Raw genomic sequence first — 18,392 nt, 5'->3', positions numbered from 1 at the left:
ACAACAGTTTTATGGCAAGCAGCCGATGGTGGTCGGTTGCAAACTTGCACACGTTGGGTCTGATCGTGAATGAAGTCTGCACCTCTCTCTGACAGTGACAGACCCAACGTGTGCATGTTTGCAACCGACCACAATCGGCTGCTCGCCATAAAACTGTTGTTCTGTGAAGTGCAAGTAGTCTTAGTCATCAAGAGCTATCTGCATAAACCTAATCATGACCCATATAGGACCTATTAGCGCAGATCACAATGAAAGGGAGCAGTTTGAGGAAACCTGGAAGAAGGAATAGATTACCATATTAGGCCCAGAGGATCACACTATTGGAATTTACTCGTTGCATTACATTTAGCATAGCCTACAACAAGCAGTGGCCATTTAAAAAGCACAAAAATAGATACATTATTAATTTAAAAAAACTAGTTAATGCAGCTTTAAGCACGACAGTGATTGACAGACAGTAGCATGTTGGGAATAACATAGAAATCGTATTTTCGGTGCTGCGTCTATGCCTGAGTCTCAGTTCAGCTCAACAGACAATGTGACTGGTGTGCGTGTGCAGAATGCCGTACATCGGCCCCTACACTGTTGCCAAAAGTTCGTCTGGGATTAAAAAAAGACATTGCTCCCTCTCTCCCACGAGCCCCCCCCCCCCCCCCCCCCCCCCCCCCCCCCCTCCCCCGTGTTCCTCTTTTCAGTATGCACTCACTCATTCACTATGATGCTCGCCTAGCTGTGAGGAGCTTCTTGTGCCCGGCTCCCCTTGTGTGCGTAAAACTTTCTAATGAAATCCCAAATTAATTTTTGACCAATTTAGAATTCGTTCTACTTAGGGTCAAGAGGGATTCAAGACACTCAAAGAACTTTCCCTGCTAAAGAAAACTCAGGTATGTCAAGATTCGTTTAAAACATATATATCTTTTTGGGAAATCAAACCCTGGAGCTGTGCCAAAATCAATTGTGGATAAAAACATTTGTAATGGTTTTTCAAAGTTATTTGGTAGACCTCACGCAAAAATGTCGGAAACAGTGGGTGCAATGGATTTGTATTACTTTCCAAGGATGTTAGGATGTGCCGCTTTAATTCCTTGGAGAAGGTAGTAGATGTGATTGGTTTAACAAGTACCTTTCTCTCTGTGAAGAATCATGGAGCCCATTTCTACGGCGGGAGGGGCTGAGGAAGAGCACCATGGAAACTTCTCACCAAATCCAGTAAGTCCACTTTAGAAAACAGAGGATGACATGAAAACTAATTGATTTCTGGGACTCATTCTGCTGTCTACAAGTGCACCTTGCAAGAGGATTGGGGTACCGTACCTCATGGATTTAATTAATAATTCGTTCAGTTCTTACCCATTTATGTCAGAATAGAATAAAATTAAATCCCTATCTGCCTGTAACTGTTAACCCATCAAACCTGCATGCCATATATCAGATCTAGTTCTGATTTGGATTCTTTAAACATCCAGAAGGCCTACCAGTAATTGATCCATCTGCAAATAACAGGATGCTTTTTTTAAAAGTGCATTTGATCTTACAACAAAGCCATAGAAAAAGTTCTTAAAAACTCCACTTCATTAAGAAAGTGACATTCTTAAAACCCCAGGGGGTTTCACTGACCACTGGAGATCTTTCTGTGGCCTCCCTATGCTGAGAATCAGTGTTTTACATCTGGCTGTCGTCGTGACCCTCCAGCTCGGATGCAGCTGTTGCTCCAAGCAGGAAGGTCAATCTCGAGGAGGAGAGCCCTCCCAAAGAGGACTACGAAACATGATGGGACAGGACCATCGCGGAGGAGCGTTCCTACAGCGGATGTCATGCTGTTTTGGAAAATTGCATTTACTCGATAAATAGGGAATAATAGTCTTTATGTAAAAATATTCATGGCGCTTAACCTAAAAAACATAATAATCCAAAAATGGCTTTCTATAATGAGTTAGAACCAATATATATTGATTGACAACATTGTGGCAAGGCAAAGTCGGACTGGGGTGATTCTTACCTTCCTTTTCTCCCTCTATTTATTCCTTGTGCAAGTCTGCAGAGGCGCCGCCTGGAAAGCACGCAGTGTCAGAGGCCTTGGAAGAGGTGCAGGAGGAGTTGATAGAACATCAACCTCTGGAGCAGGAAGACCTGAACTTTGAGAAATGGAAGCCCAAGCCCAAACCTAAGAGAACGCTCCACGAGAAAGCAGGCGATGTGAAGACATATCTATGGAACGCAGAGACCAGAGAGTTCATGGGCCGCACTGGGCATAGCTGGTGTAAGTAGAAGTGCTCAGTAGTAGCAGAACTGCATGTTGTGCTTACATATCATATCACACAAAATATTCCACCCGCAAGATAACAGCTAAAGCGTGTACATTATGCAGTGTTCAAAACTGCAACATTAGGTCTACTGACACATTGGTACTTAACCTCTTTATAGAGCCATTAACCTCTCTCATTTGTAATCATTACAATGTTAATCGCCAATGGTTGAAGCAAAAGTGGTGGTTTCGTGGCTTATTGTTTTTGGATGATGGGCTGGGATGGGCTGTAGCTGGGGGGGGGGGGGGGGGGGGGGGACCTCGTTCCTCGCCTCTGCTCACTGGACTGTGAGTGTGTGTGTCCCCGAACTTCATGTTTACATAGGTGCACAGACAACTCTGTCCCGATGTGGACAAAAACAAGGCTGCCTGGGGACGGATTCCCGGCGGGAGTGCGCTGTTCCGGGCAGCGCACTGGCCAGGAATCACATTCCTCATACCCCTCACCTGGCTTTCCACTGCCTCTTTCCCAAAGCTCCCGTGAACTCTGCATTTGACCCTAGCGTGCTCGCGGCCTCACGGTCACAGGCGAACACATAGGGAGTAGACAAGTGACTGTTCGGCGCAGTCGTCAGACAAACTTTCTTGGCAGAGGCTGTTTCCTGGGGTTTCAGAGGCTGTTTCCTGGGGCTTGTTGAATCAGTGATGATGGAGCAGGGCTCTTGATCCGACAGCCTTGTTGCTATGTGACGCGTTTGGGTTTGAACTCTACCATACGAGAGCAGTCCAAGGAGCCAAGCTTTGAAAAATGTCTCAAGAAAGAGCATGTTCCTCCTGAAAACGTCAGAAGCTGAAAACTTGCTATTTTTTCATCATCGTGCCCAGTAATACAGAAGACAAAAGGCCAGGCTCAGGAAAAGGAGCGATAGTTTCAGAAAGCAATGTATGCACACTTGTGAAGGAATGGGGCCCCATGTGCCCCCTGGCAAGAAAGGAGAGGGGACTGAGTTTGAAGTCTGTGATGTGTCTCCTGTGTGAGAGGAGTGTGAGAGGGGGACACATTAACAGAGTGGGGTGATTGGGGCTACTTGGAGCTGGCCATGGTTCTATGGCTGCAAAAGACCGTCACTACGATGGCAACCGGAGGTTCACTGTGTTCCTGAGTGAAAGGACTGCTGGGTGAATTCTCACTGAGCTCAAACAGTAAGGCCTTTGTGGGCTCAGGGGACGCAAGGCTGGCTGCAACTAGTCTCCTGTGAAATTGCCTGCGCAGTAAAAGCCTTTAGTTTAGGGCACGTTTGGGTTTGATTAGTTGCTAATGGACTGTTAATTGCAATCGGGGGAGAACAATGGCAGTTCCCAGGGTTTTCTTTTTTTCATATAGTTCAGATAATGTGAATGAGTTTGTTAACAAATATATTTCGTAACAAAATACAAACTGATTGGAGTGATTCCCATTTGCAGACTTGGAGAGACAACTCTTTTGTATTGGTTTAATTAACACAATAGTGAGCATCCTGAGCAAAGCCATTAGGAGTGTCTAGACAGCCCAGACAATTCCAACTTCCAACATAATAACAGGGGATTCATTATACTTCATTATATAGGCAATTCAAATCAATGACTTTCTGTTCTGATGCTGTGCTTGTGTCTTTCCAAATCACGCTGATAGCCATAAACACTGTTACCCTCGCCGTTCTTCTCATCATCTCCATGAAATTGAGTTATAATGACTGGTTTGAATTCATTCTCTTTATCTGCCATCCATGTTACCTCTTTCTAGTTCTGATCATCCTCTTCTACACGGCACTGTATGCATTCCTGGCGGCCATGTTTGGTGCCTGTATGTGGTGCCTCATGCTGTCTATCAGCCCCTACCATCCAACCCACAACGACAGGGTGATGCCACCAGGTAAATATAAACTCTAACCCACAACTCCCTATTTCTCTGTCATTCTATCCCTCTATCACTCCTCCATCCTTCTATCTGTCCATTCTATCTGAACGTAAGCACAGTTGACTGTCTATGGGTTTCCTTTGGCAGGTATGACGATGTCCCCACAACTGGATGGGCACTATGAGATCGCCTTCAATGCATCTGACCGCAAGTCTTGGAAGAAGTATGCAAAGCTAATGGAAGAACAACTAAGACGTGAGTCAGATGCATGATGGAATAGTTGGCATTTGGCCAAACTTGAATAGAAACATGAATTCCACCGTGAACATGACATTACCATGTTGATTCCAATGCTACTTTTAGCTGTACAAAAATGCGGGAGTGTGGGCTGAAAGTTAGCTGAGGATAGTGTTTGTTTGTGTTGGGTTCAATGGGATTCAAATGTTGGGGACATGTTGGGGAATGTTGGGGGTATGATATTGAAGCAGAACAGGCACACAGTAAGTTAATCCTCTCCCCCCACCTTCCCTACCTTTGTCCCATGCCCAAACCGCCACTGGCAGAACTGCATGCTGGGAAGGGAAGCCTCTTTGTGGGCAGAGTGTATCCATTGAGTTCTGCTACATTTTCCCCCTTCTTCAGTTCCCCGCTTTGGTCAGGCTGCCTGAATCAGAGGCCTGGCGGAACAATTGGTTTATTTATGGGAGCCCACCCCTCCCCATCCACCTCATGTCCCTATTTTTTCAACCAGTCACACTCCTTGACATACAGTAGCATATACCATTCTTTAAATTATCAATGGTGTTTCAGTGCTAACCATGAGCCCCCCATGAAAAAAGGACCATTTTCTTTTATGTATCTCTTTCAGCATACAATGACGCCGTGCAGGAGCAGAGGAACATCCAGTGTCCGCAGGACGCGTACTTCATGCAGGATGAACAAGGGGAAAGCGCAGAGAGGAAGGCGTGCCAGTTCAAGAGGTCCTGGCTGGGCGAGTGCTCGGGGCTCCAGGACCCCCACTTTGGATTCTCCCAGGGGAAACCCTGCATCCTCCTCCGAATGAACCGGGTAAGACACAGCTCAGATCAGATCGTAGAGACCTCCCCCATGGAGGACCCATTGTTTTAATATAATTTTGATGAGAAACAATGTTGTAAATCTATGCATATTTAAAATTCACAGTGGTTATCTTCATTTTTTTACCTAGCGATAATATTAAAACGTTCATAATGGGGACAATAAAACTATATGCTACAGTAGAGTCACAGGAACGCTGTAATCATATCACAATACCGTTTTTATCTGTTCCTCACAATGGCCACAATATGATGCTATAGAGGGATAGCCTGATCCCAGATCTGTTTGGACTGTCTTTGCCAACTTCTATGAGCGTGCCAAGCACGTTTGGCATGACAACGATCACAGGAGTCATTCTCCCAGCACAAACAGATCCAGGACCACACTATCCCTCTACAGCATCAGTCACCTAACATGAACTTCATCCTAAAGCTGCATATATATAATCAGTGTTTGCTAACAGATAGTGTTATCTGTGTTATAGACGTAAAGTAGAGTTTATCGATGAAATGGAGGATGCCATTGAGGTAATCTCAGATAGATAGATTTCAGTGACATCTTGTGGCCATTGTGAGGAGCAGATAAAAACTCTCTTGTTATATGATTACAGCATTCCTGTGAATCAAATCAATGTTATTGTTACCATTATATACTGTAGCATATAGTTTTATTGTCCCCATTTTTAACGTTTTAGAGTGAAACCTGGTGGGGATATCCAAAATTAATATTATCGCTAGGTAGAAAACGGAAGATAACCACTGTGAATTATAAATATGCACAGATTTACATGGTTTCTCATCAAAATGACGTTATAACAATACAAGGGTAATTTCTTTGCTCTCATTTCTTTCCCTGTAGATACTGGGCTATTTACCTGGCCATGGCACTCCTGTAAACGTGACCTGTGGAGTCAAGGTACAGTAACGATCAGCATTCCTTCCTCCAAACATCATCTCTTCGTAACTGAATATAATAACTGCTTTAGTCACCAAAATATAACTCACTAGGTGACCTCTCACTCTTTCAGAAAGGTGCGCCAGAAAGCTTAGGAGAACTTCAGTTCTTCCCAAAAAGCATTTTCAACCTGATGTACTACCCTTACTATGGGAAGCTGAGACATGTAAGTGAGGATTTTCAGCATCATGACTTCCACTGTTGCTCTCATGATCTAGATTATATGCATGATCATAGTGACAATAGCCACTCAAGTTGCTTGTGTCCCATATCCCTTCTCCCAGGTGAACTACACAGCACCGGTGGTGGCCGTGCGTTTCAATGGGCTGCAGTATGACACCCACATTGTTGTAAAATGCAAACTCAATGGCAAGGGCATCATCAATGATTCGCCTACCGATCGCTTCCTAGGCAGTGTGTCCTTCTCCTTCGATGTGGGCGCATAGTAGTATTCCCCATGCTGAATGCTGTCCCCATGACAACCAGGAGACAAGAGAATATAGGAAAAAATCTCATTATGTTGAATCCTTGTTTTGCATAAAATAGTTGACCAGCTTCTCTCTTCTCCCAATTCCTCATGTACTCTTGTGCCTTTTGCTGAAAAAAGCAATCATTTGGAATGTTAATGGATCATAAGCACACACACACACGACACACACACCTCACCGATAGTCTTGAGCACAAGCTAAGTATAGAAACTGAATATTACCATTGAATACTTAGCTAGATTAATGCCACTAGCTAGGTTTATGAAACACAAGGCTCATCTCACAGGTAGTTCGTCTCTGTAGCTATGCAATTTATAATTTAAGACATTATTAATATACATAAATACCCACTGTACAATAAGGATATAAGAGGAACATGTTAAGCACATTTTGATTTTAAATCAAATTGTGTACTAATTTCTTTTGAGTTTGTACTTTTCAACAGCATTTCTATTGTGTTTTGTAGACTCCAAGGGCTACAATATGAAGAATGGTGAAGGCAGGACACTTTTACTTACACAGTAAGATAAACAGTAAATGACTAGGTTACATTTCAGGTTTTACATAGTAAGCTAAACAGTAAATGACTAGGTTAAATTTCAATAAGATAAACAGTAAATGACTAGGTTACATTTCAGTAAGATAAACAGTAAATTACTAGGTTCAATTTCAATAAGATAAACAGTAAATGACTAGGTTACATTTCAGTAAGATAAACAGTAAATGACTAGGTTAAATTTCAATAAGATTAACAGTAAATTACTAGGTTACATTTCAGTAAGATAAACAGTAAATGACTAGGTTACATTTCAGTAAGATAAACAGTAAATGACTAGGTTACATTTCAGGTTATATTGTTTTTTGATAGCTCCTTATTCTACATTTATTGATAATATACATTGAGTGTACAAAACATTAATATTGAGTTGCACCCCCGTTTGCTCTCATAACAGCCTCAATTTGTTGGGGCATGGGCTCTACAAGGTGTCGAAAGCATTCCACAGGGATGCTGGCCCACGTTGCTCCAATGCTTCCCACAATTATGTCAAGTTGGCTGGATGTCCTTTAGGTAGTGGACCATTGTTGATACACATGGGAAACTATTGAGTGTGAAAAACCCAGCAGCGTTGCAGTTCTTGACACAAACCGGTGTGCCTGGCACCTACTACCATACCCTGTTCAAAGGCACTGAAATCTTTTGTCTTGCCCATTCACCCTTTGAATGGCACACATACACAATCCATGTCTCAATTGTCTCAAGGCTTAAAAATCCATATTTAACCTGTCTCATCCCCTTCATCTACACGGATTGAAGTGGATTTAACAAGGGATCATAGCTTTCACCTGGATTTACCTGGTCAGTCTATGTCATGGAAAGAACCGGTGTTCTTAATGTTTTGTATACTCAGTGTATGCTGCCATTTTGTTTTATTTTGTATGAACACAAGACTGCTACTGAGACTGTAATACTGCAGGCTGACTTTGATCTCTATATTAGCTGATGGGAAGTAAGATCTACTGTGGAAACCGACAGAGGTCACATTGTTGCTAAACTTGTACGCCAGTCTTGCACACTCTTCATGAAATAACAGGCTATTTTGATTTAGGCCTAGAATTAATCCTTGTTACTGTACCTTTGCTATGATTCTACTAAACCTGGTATCCATGTATTTATTCTGATATATACTATAATAAATACAATGTTGATAAGAACAATGCTTTTTTTCCCATAGGAATGTATTATATATTTTTTACATGCAACTCTTTTCTTACGTTGAAGGTTGTCAAGCACAGTATATTAAACATAACTTATTACACATGCACAAACAAGATAAAGTAATGACTATCCTTTAGCCATCATTCTCTGAAGGTCTACTTTGCCCAGATATACACTTCCCTACGTATTTATTTGGACAGTGAACCTAAAATTTCCTCGATCATTTTGGATTTGAGATCAAATGTTTTTTTTTTGTGTGAGGCGACAGAACAGAATGTCACCTTTTATTTGAGGGTATTTTCATATATATATCGGTTTTACCATTTAGAAATTAAAGCACTTTATGTATCTAGTCCCCCCATTCGATGGTGTCATAAGTATTTGGATAAATTCACTTATAGTGTATTACATTTAGTTAAACGTTAAGTATTTGGTCCCATATTCATAGCACGCAATGACTACATCAAGCTTGTGCCTCTATATAAGCTATTTATGCTTTTGTAATTCTCACTCATCATTATTCACGATTCATTCATGATTATCCGTAATCACGGTAGCAGCCACATTAATGTTGAAGTGTTCAGGAACATATTCTATTCTTATTTACAATAAAAGTGGCTACAAAATTACACAATACATTATTTTCCATTAATTTCTATTGCGCAAAACATCTCACTCATCATTATTCACGATTCATTCATGATTATCCGTAATCACGGTAGGAAACACAACCAAAACAAACTGCAAATGCACCCATTGCCATCCAACAAATGTGAAGAGTCAAAAGTTTGATGCACTCATTGCGTGATAGGAATATGGGACCAAATACTAAACTTTAGACAAAATGTGATACACTAAGGGTTGGTTTCCGGGAAATAGACTAAGCCTAGTCTTGTACTAAAAAGCTATTTTAATGGAGATTCTCTACAAGCTTTTTAGTCTAGTACTAGACTTAGTCTGTTTCCAGGAAACCAACTCTATACGTGAATTAGTCCAAATGCTTATGACACATTGAAATATGGGGACTAGATAAATAAAGTTCTTTAATTTCTAAATGGTAAAACAGATTTGAAAATACCCTCAAATAAAAGGTGACATTCTGTACTGTCGCCTCATGTCAAATAATTGATCTCAAATCCAAAATGCTGGAGTAGAGTGCCACATTAAAAGTTTTAGCTTCACTATCCAAATAAATAAGTAGTGGTGTGTATATTTAAAGGCATTGCAGAATGATTTATTAATTTTATTCATTATGTTGATATGGTACAGTCAATGATCAAAACTGCCTAAGAAATATTAAAATGGTGAGCGTTATGCCAATTCATATTGTTTAATAAAACCACTGTAGCAAATGTTAACAATAAACATTAAATTATATTGACTAATTGAACAATGTGTATCTGTCATGTACTATAAACATTAAGGAATTCACACAAAATCCTGAAAAAAATGACATGATTTGACACATCAAGTATAAAACCACAACGTATCAAGTCAGATTAAATGAAATTGTTAATTTGAGGCTTATTGATGCGCAAAACACTAAACAATATGGGAATCCAACCAATCCATTGGAGATATTAACTGTAGATCTATCCATTGTTCTCTGCAACACATTGAACTTCCATAGAAAAAGGCTCATATGACCTTAAAAGGAGACAGAATTTGGGCACCTACTAATATACCAGTGATGACTGCACCCATAACATAGCACTGGGACGTCCATAATGGACACTCTATTCCCTTTATCGTGCACTACTTTTGAACAGGGCCTATACAGAATACAGTTCCTTCATAAAGTATTCACACCCCTTGACTTTTTCCACATTTTGTTGTGTTACAGTCTGAATTTAAAATGGATTGAATTGAGATTGGTTGGTCATTGGCCTACACACAACACTCCATTTCAAAGTGAAATTATGTTTTTTTGAAATCTTTTTGAAATCTCTGAAATGTCTTGAGTTAATAAGTATTCATAGGAGAAAACTGAGGATGGATTAAGAACATTGTAGTTAGTCCACAATACTAACCTAATTGAAAGAGTGAAAAGAAGGAAGCCTCTACAGAATACAAATATTCCAAAACATGCATCCTGTTTGCAACAAGCCATTAAATACTGCAGAAAAATTGGCTAAGCAATTTACTTCTTGTCCTGAATACAAAGCGTTATGTTTGGTGCAAATCCAATACAACACATTACGAAGTACCACTCTCCATATTTTCAAGCATAGTGGTGGCTGCATTGTGTTATGGGTATGCTTGTTATTGTGAAGGACTGGGGAGGTTTTCAGGATACAAAATAAATGGAATGGAGCCAAGCACAGACAAAATCCTAGAGGAAACCCCAGTTCAGTCTGCTTTCCACCAGATATTGGGAGATTAATTTACCTGACAGCAGGATAATAACCTAAAACACAAGGCCAAATGTACACTGGAGTTGTTTACCAAGAAGACAGTGTTCCCTGAGTGGACGAGTTAGTTTTGATTTAAATCTGCAAAAAGATCTACGGCATGACTTAAATGGTTGATTAACAAAAAATCAACAACCAATTTTACATAGCTTGAAGAATTTAGAAAATAAAATGGGCAAATATTGTACTATCCAGGTTTCGAAAGCTCTTAAGAGACTTACCCAGAAAGACTCACAGCTGTAATCGCTGCCAAAGTTGCTTCTATAAATTATTCACTCAGGGGTGTGAATACTTATGTATACAGAACAAAAACATAATTGCAACATGCAACAATTTCAAAGGTTTTACTGAGTTACAGTTCATATAAGGAAATCAGTCAATTAAATTAGGTGCAGCCATGGGTGGGCCTATGCACTTGGGAGCCAGGGAGCCAGATTTTGAGTGAAAACCTCCTTCCATCAGCAAGGGCATTGAAGATGAAACATGGTTGGGTCTTTCAGCATGACAATGATCCCAAACACACCGCCCCGGCCAACAAAGGAGTGGCTTCGTAAGAAGCATTTCAAGGTCCTGGAGTGGCCTAGCCAGTCTCCAGATCTCAACCCCATAGAACATCTTTGGAGGGAGTTGAAAGTCCGTGTTGCCCAGCAACAGCCCCAACACATCACTGCTCTAGAGGAGATCTGCATGGAGGAATGGGCCAAAATACCAGCAACAGTGTGTGAAAACCTTGTGAAGACTTACAGAAAACGCTTGACCGCTGTCATTGCCAACAAAGGGTATATAACAAAGTATTGAGATAAACTTTTGTTATTGACCAAATACTTATTTTCCACCATAATTTGCAAATAAATTCATTAAAAATCCTACAATTAGATTTTTTCTTTTCCTCATTTTGTCTGTCATAGTTGAAGTGTACCTATGATGAAAATTACAGGCCTCATCTTTTTAAGTGGGAGAACTTGCACAATTGGTGGCTGACTAAATACTTTTTTGCCCCACTGTATATATTTTGAATTCAGGCTGTAACACAAAACGTGGAACAAATCAAAGTGTATGAATACTTTCTGAAGGCACTAGGTAATAGGGTGCCATTTGCAATGTATCCTGGACGACAGTCATGCCAATAGAGATTATACAGTCATGATCCTGATCAAAGTCTGATCTGTGGGCCTGGACATTGCATTCGTTTTTTTTTACTAACTCTATTTTATCAATGTACCAATCGGGCTTCAGGAAGAAGCATAGCACAATTACAGCCATGAAGGTTTTAAATGATATCACTGAAGCCATTGACAAAAAACAGCACTGTGTCTCACTTTTTATTGATCTCTCGATACAGTTTGATACAGTTGATCATGCTATACTAAGGCAGAGATTATCGAGTGTAGGTCTTTCAGAGCATGCAGTTGCATGGTTTGCTTACTATCTGTCTGATAGAACTCAGTGCACTCAATTTGATGGGTTTGTGTGTTAAATTGTCTGTCTTGAATGGTGTGCCCCAAGGCTCTGTACTTGGTCCTCTCTTATTTATATAAATTATTTAGACAAAAATGTCCAAAATGAACAACCTCATTTTTCATGCTGATGATACTGTTATTTACTGTTGTGCCTCGTCTCTTACAAAAGCTTTCCAGAACTTGCAAACTGCTTTTTCTACTGTTCAACATACCTTGTGTCAATTGAGGCTTATCCTCAATACTGACAAAACTAAACTAATGGTGTTTTCTAATGCAAGAAATAGACCTCTGAACCTTTCACCTATTACTACCTGTCAGGGCAAGGAGATTGAGGTTGTAACCTCATAAATATCTTGGAATTTTAATTGATGACGGCCTCTCTTTTAAATGGCATATTCAACAACTTACAAAAAAATTGAAGCTGAAATTGGGATTTTATTTTAGGAGTAAGCCCTGTTTTTCTTTTGAAGCCAGGAGGCTAGTATCAGCTACATTTATGCCTTTACTAGACTATGGGGATATTTTATATATGAATTCTTCCGCTCAATGTTTGAGATCAATTGACACTCTTTACCATGGCACTTAGATTTATTTTAAACTGCAAAACCCTTACGCACCACTGCAGTTTGTATACCAGGGTTGGCTGGCCGTCTCTAGTCACTCGTAGGCTCAGTCACTGGTATACTTTTATTTACAAAGCCACTGAGTTTACTACCTTTTTGTGTGTGAATTTTTATTGTTCAGAAATGTGGTGGGTACTCTCTTCGTTCGCTGGCCTTTATCCTGCTAACTGTTCCAAATGTCCGAACTGAATTTGGTAAAAGGGCTTTTATGTTCTCTGCGCCATCGTCTTGGAACACCTTACAAAATACTTTTAAACTGGAAGAACTTGTCCCGATTGGTGTTTGTAAATCACTGATGAAGGATTTTGAGGCTGATTCCCTGACCTGTCAATTTTTTTAATTTGCTGTTTTATACTCTTGTGAATTCCATGGTTTTTACTAGATTACTTGTAGTTTCATGTCTGTCTAAATTTTTTTGTAATGACTTGTTGCTGCCCATCTTGGCCAGGGCGCTCTTGAAAAAGATATTTTAATCTCAATGAGCCCTTCCTGGTTAAATAAAGGTTAAAAAAAAAAAAGAAAGAAAAAGAAAAAAAAAGAAATGTGTGTAACATTGCCAGGGCTAGATTTACAACTGTATGCAACACACACACACACAATGTCCTTGTCATAACAAGCGCAGTAAAAGGAAAGGAAAACATCAGTGGGTAACGAAAGAAGAGGCAAAGTGCTACAAAACAGGAAAGCAACTATTTTAATTCTCCGCTCCAACTGAAGTTCAACAAGTTAACATCATCTCAACATTCTTCATCAGATTTAGACAGGCTTGGTTGAGGGGAATACTAGTGCAACAAAAAAAGGCACAAAACCACATCTTGGGGGCAAAATTAACCAGAGGTCTTATGTATTGGTACAGAACAGAATAACAAGCCTGATAATATAACCATCATCCTTGGTCAAACACAATGCATTTCACTGGTTTATTAAAAACTCAGGTTGTTCATTTACCTGCTCTGAAATGCAGAGGTCCGGAAATAAGTTTCCTTTCTGTCCAAGCTTTGGTCATAAAATAATTTGTGCTAGAATATGTAAATTATTATACTTTCTATTATGAGGCCTGGGCAGTGTTCAGAAGGACACACCGTAGCAACTGTTTGCAACAAAAAAAGGTTATTGTTCAGGCAGTACCTCCCCGTTTCACTAAGTTTCAAAACGCCCTACCTACTGAACATGATCCAGGTAGTAAACGCCTTTAGAGGAAAAGGCTATAAGGACACTCCTAACAGCAAACCAACATCACATTTAGTTTAGTCTATTGCAGAGTCCCTATAGCCTCCGTCTTAACAGAGCCATTTGTGATACACGACCGGAGTCTATACCGCTGTCTTCCTTAACCTGAGAGGGGACTTCTTAACATTATATTTTCTCTAAAACATCAAAATCACATGTTTATGCAACTGCTCCAAATGCTGGTTGGTACGCGTCTTTGTAAAGTTAGTCCTAGTACAATAAAGGGACACTAAGAGAAGATTAGTGCAGGTGGTATAATAACATTCAAAATACAGGGAATTCACAAAAATAGGATATTTTCTAATTCTACAAATATTTAACAATGGTTACTTATGAATAGCAATGCCTCAATTTGTATCTATGAACTTTCAACAAATTCTTTGCACAATTTCAAGTCCCTATTTATCCAAAATCAACATAATTAATTCTATACAAGAGAGTAATTAATTAGAAACATAGAAATATAATGCAACACAAAACAGTGAGAACAAACAGCCTCATTCATATGAGCCTCTCTGGGAATAAAGAAACTGATGGACTGTTATTAAGATGACCCATGATACTTCACTCTGTGCAATTTACATCCACACACACCTGGTGCAATACCACTGATTATGTTGACAGGTTTTGATGGTAAATGATTTCAGTCATTGTTGGTGTAAAAAAAAAATAGCAACAGACGGTCAACTTTCAAAATGACTGTTGGGTGGGGTGATACTTCGGGTGGGAGTCTGAACAGGGAATTAATTTGCTGGGGGTAACGTCAAGGAAAGATACATTTTTTCCTTCCATTTTCAATCGGATGCCATAGAAGCTTTGGGGATGGGGAGCCAACGTGTTGTGACGGGCTTGGGTGGGGGAGGATGGGAAGGAATGGGTAGAGGCAGAAGCAGCTGGGATTGGTTGGATTATACAGACTGGTAGCCGGTGCGACTCTTCCTCCGGCCAATCAGGTAAGAGATAAGCACAAGGATGATTAGGAAGCAGAGGGCCACGCCCACAGCAATGGGCACCAGAAAGCTCAAATCAGAGTCCATGAAGCACTCCACGGCTGCCACAGAAGAGACAGAAGAAGGGTTAGCGACATTAGCATGCTAGCAATTAGTTAGCAGAAAACACATTTTAGTGAAGAGAGAAGAAACAGGATTTGGTTAAGCTCTTCACAGACAACATGGGTGACAAGGCTCGAAAAGCAGCAAGACATCAGATCAGAACCCAGACATTCATCTACAACATGGGGGCGGTTCTGTCAGAGCATATTCGGTGAAGGCAGATCTACAACAACACCGGGGATTCTGTCAGAACATGGGCAGTGACAGCAGTTAGGAAAATATTTGGCCATCATCTGCAATCTATAGTCAACCATGTTATAAGTAAGGAATAAGAGTCAGCCAATCAATTCTAAATATATCTACAAGAACTGTTACATGCCAAATGTTATCAATGGAGCCGAGCAATTTCTTTAACACAAACATCTTCTCCAACTCATTGTTTCATGGGAAAGAGCTTTGCTTCAGGTGAATTGTACATTAAGGTTAACTATGCACAGCACATATCAATTTGTAGTCAACATGTATCCTGATGAGGAAAGATACAACCTCAGCATAGCCAGTGGGGTCATTTAGAAGTGCTCATAGCTAGAGCCTTGGTTTCTCTTTCTCCCAATAAAATATGCGATCAATACAATGAGGATCAGCACAGCCAGAGCAACCCCGACGGCTATAGGAACGATCCAGCTCCCTGTCGTGTCGTCTCCGCAATCCTCCGCTGGGTGACAGTAAAGAAAGTGGGCATGAGGGACGTTGCAGGGTGGAAGAAAGGTAAAACATGAAAATGGTCATACTAGGAGGCTTCTCAGTCAAGAATAGTTGGAAAACAAAGAGCAATTTACTAAAATGACCAGGGACCAATAACACTTATTTTCATAATTGTAAAATATAAAAAAATGTTCCACGCCATTGTTTTGGGGGACAATTTCCATTCCCATTTATTGCAGCTAAAAGCCTATTGAAAAGGAATTCAAAAATAAACATTTGTTTGGAGTTACACAGAAGAAAATACAATGCATCTTACATTTGGAGGATGGGCCTCTCCTGAAATAGGGATTTCCCTTTTCTTAACATGATGCATTTTGAATTCATAAAATAGGAGACATTTAGACTAGTGGAGAATCCATTAAATGTAAAGATATCAAACCTGAATGAATCTCAAATGGACAAGCTTCATTGAGTAAGGCACAAATTTGTCACAATCATAACATTGTCAAGTGAATGAAAATTGGGAGTAGTAAATGTTAAGATTCCAAAGGGTATTTTAGAATTGACTTTATACAGGGTCTGAAGCCAATATCATAGTAACAAACAGGATTTGTAGAAAAGCAGTCAATTTTCCAAGACACATCACACCGGACTGTAATGCAAGAATCAAAAATAATATTTGATAAGGAATAAATGAATCATTCACATCATCTGAAGAAAAATTGGTTGATTCAAAAGCAACTAAAGGCAGCAATCAAATGTATTCATGCCTCATGCTGACCACCGCACTACAACATAATACCCACTGTATCCCATCCTAACAGTACAAAAATATACACATCCTGTGGACAATGACCTTTACTACCACTCTCTGTCGATAGGTACAACTTACAAGGGGTTAACTGGGCAGGGTTGGGGTTAATTCCATTTAATTTTAGTCAATTCAGGAAGTAAACAAAAATTCACATTCAAATGTTCCTCACTGAAGAGCAGAGAGGACAATTGGAATTAGAAATCAATTTACTGAAATTGACTTGATTGTAAAAATGGAATTGACCCCAGCTCTGTTTACAAGTTCCCCTTACTAACTGGCAGCTTTCTGGCGCAACACTGGAGCAAAGACTATACTATACACAGGTGTAATATTGCAGCATGCATTTTGAACTTACGTCAAACTTACTGAACGATTTAATGCATTTATATGTACAAAATAAATCGGCATCTGCGAAGAACACATTTGAATGGCAGCAAATAAGTCAACTACAGCTATCCCTTTTTGAAACCTAATGCCAACATGTCATGACGGGAGAGGGGGTTTGGTTTCATTTCTCCTTTCAGGTTCATCTTGTACATCCTCATGGACTTTTCAGAGTTAAAGTAACACTTCAAGGTAGATTTCACACCTCACAAAATGAGCCAGTCAGTCAAAGAGTTAACACATCATTCTGAGACAGACAGACATTAGTGGCAAACATTATGTCAACTAGTGCCGTGTGTGAACATATAGGGACAGATCCCTTGTTTGGTAACGTCAACTTGGAGAAGGCACTACATGCCAATAATATCACTGTTTTTTAATGTGGCCACACAGATTTCCGTCGTAAAGTCTTCCCTTTCCAGATTCAAACTACTGTGACTAGTGGATTATCAGTAAGGTGAGAGAGGAGAGCGAAGCAGCAGACCTTTATCCTGGTTAGTTAGTAAGGAGTTCCTGAGACAAATCAACAAAGCTACTCAATGTCGCCCCATTGAGCTGCGAGGCAAATTCTAAAATGTTCAAGTTGTCGAAATGTTGCGCTGCTACAATGAATTGTGAGGATGAATGAAACCACAAAAGAAAAAGGTTAAACTAAAATGTACACAGACATGAAATAAAAACATGAAACAAAAAAAGGTGAAGGAGAGGGGGAGGGAGCATGATTCACAATGACAAGGGCACAGCACCCAATTGTCACAACTCCTCGTGAAAATGCGCAAACAGTAGCACAAGTACTCTGACCGGAGTTTCTATAAAATGTGCTACTTGATCAAAAGAGAGCCTACGCTGAACAAGAATCTGGAAAGTGATGCAAGGAAATGGAGTGTCATAGGAAACAACCACTTTCAGATATGCTGCAATAAATAAGGCCTTCTATACTGTACAGAGACAGAGAATCCTGCACTGCTCCTTTCAACAAAGGGGGACACACACACACACACACATACAGACAAAGCAAATCAAACAAAAAGGGAAATTACACAAAGAACATGGGTGGTCCAACCTGGTCCTGGAGAGCGTTTTGAGTATTCAGAATTACCTGAACAAAGCTACTCAAGTCTAAACCTAAGTGAAGCTAGCCTAATCTCAAGTCTAAAAGCAGCTCTTAAGAGTGGCTGAAGTAAAGAGACTATAGTCTGACTATTCCAGTTTGTGAGTCAGTCATTAATGGAAAGATTACACAGCCAATCCAGGATCAGGTTTTGGGACCCCCCTGACACATAAGGATCAAACTGTGTTCTGGAATCATGATCACAGATAGCTTTTTAGAGGGTT

At 40.1% G+C, this 18,392-nt stretch overlaps 1 protein-coding gene across 2 annotated transcripts; it reads left to right on the top strand.

Annotated features, from left to right (window-relative positions):
- The first annotated feature begins 708 nt into the window (after nt 1-708).
- Nucleotides 709-8,374, top strand: LOC110488967 (protein ATP1B4). Of its 2 annotated transcripts, XR_005035953.1 has the most exons (10): nt 709-884; nt 1,140-1,209; nt 2,035-2,260; nt 4,029-4,157; nt 4,290-4,397; nt 5,011-5,210; nt 6,078-6,134; nt 6,247-6,339; nt 6,458-7,252; nt 7,323-8,374. XR_005035953.1 is itself a non-coding variant. In XM_021561468.2 (9 exons), the coding sequence occupies exons 2-9, from the start codon at nt 1,144-1,146 to the stop codon at nt 6,617-6,619; spliced, it is 1,041 nt and encodes a 346-aa protein (XP_021417143.1). In that variant the 5' UTR covers nt 709-884; nt 1,140-1,143; the 3' UTR covers nt 6,620-8,374. The 2 variants fall into 2 exon arrangements, 1 of the variants encoding a protein (XP_021417143.1); XM_021561468.2 differs by having other exon boundaries at nt 6,458-8,374.
- Nucleotides 8,375-18,392: the final 10,018 nt, after the last annotated feature.

The sequence above is a fragment of the Oncorhynchus mykiss genome, chromosome 14, assembly GCF_013265735.2.
Source record: "Oncorhynchus mykiss isolate Arlee chromosome 14, USDA_OmykA_1.1, whole genome shotgun sequence".
In the NCBI taxonomy this organism is placed as follows: domain Eukaryota; kingdom Metazoa; phylum Chordata; class Actinopteri; order Salmoniformes; family Salmonidae; genus Oncorhynchus; species Oncorhynchus mykiss.
The sequence above is the reverse complement of the archived record's forward strand: the minus strand, read 5'-3'. Positions and strand labels throughout refer to the sequence as shown.

What these genes read in the sequence shown, in the direction of transcription:
- LOC110488967 (XM_021561468.2), top strand. Translation starts at nt 1,144, where the DNA reads ATGGAGCCCATTTCTACGGCGGGAGGGGCTGAGGAAGAGCACCATGGA. An exon ending in CCGCACTGGGCATAGCTGGT is followed by an intron (nt 2,261 to 4,028) that starts GTAAGTAGAAGT and finishes ACCTCTTTCTAG; the next exon opens with TTCTGATCATCCTCTTCTAC. An exon ending in ACTATGGGAAGCTGAGACAT is followed by an intron (nt 6,340 to 6,457) that starts GTAAGTGAGGAT and finishes CCCTTCTCCCAG; the next exon opens with GTGAACTACACAGCACCGGT.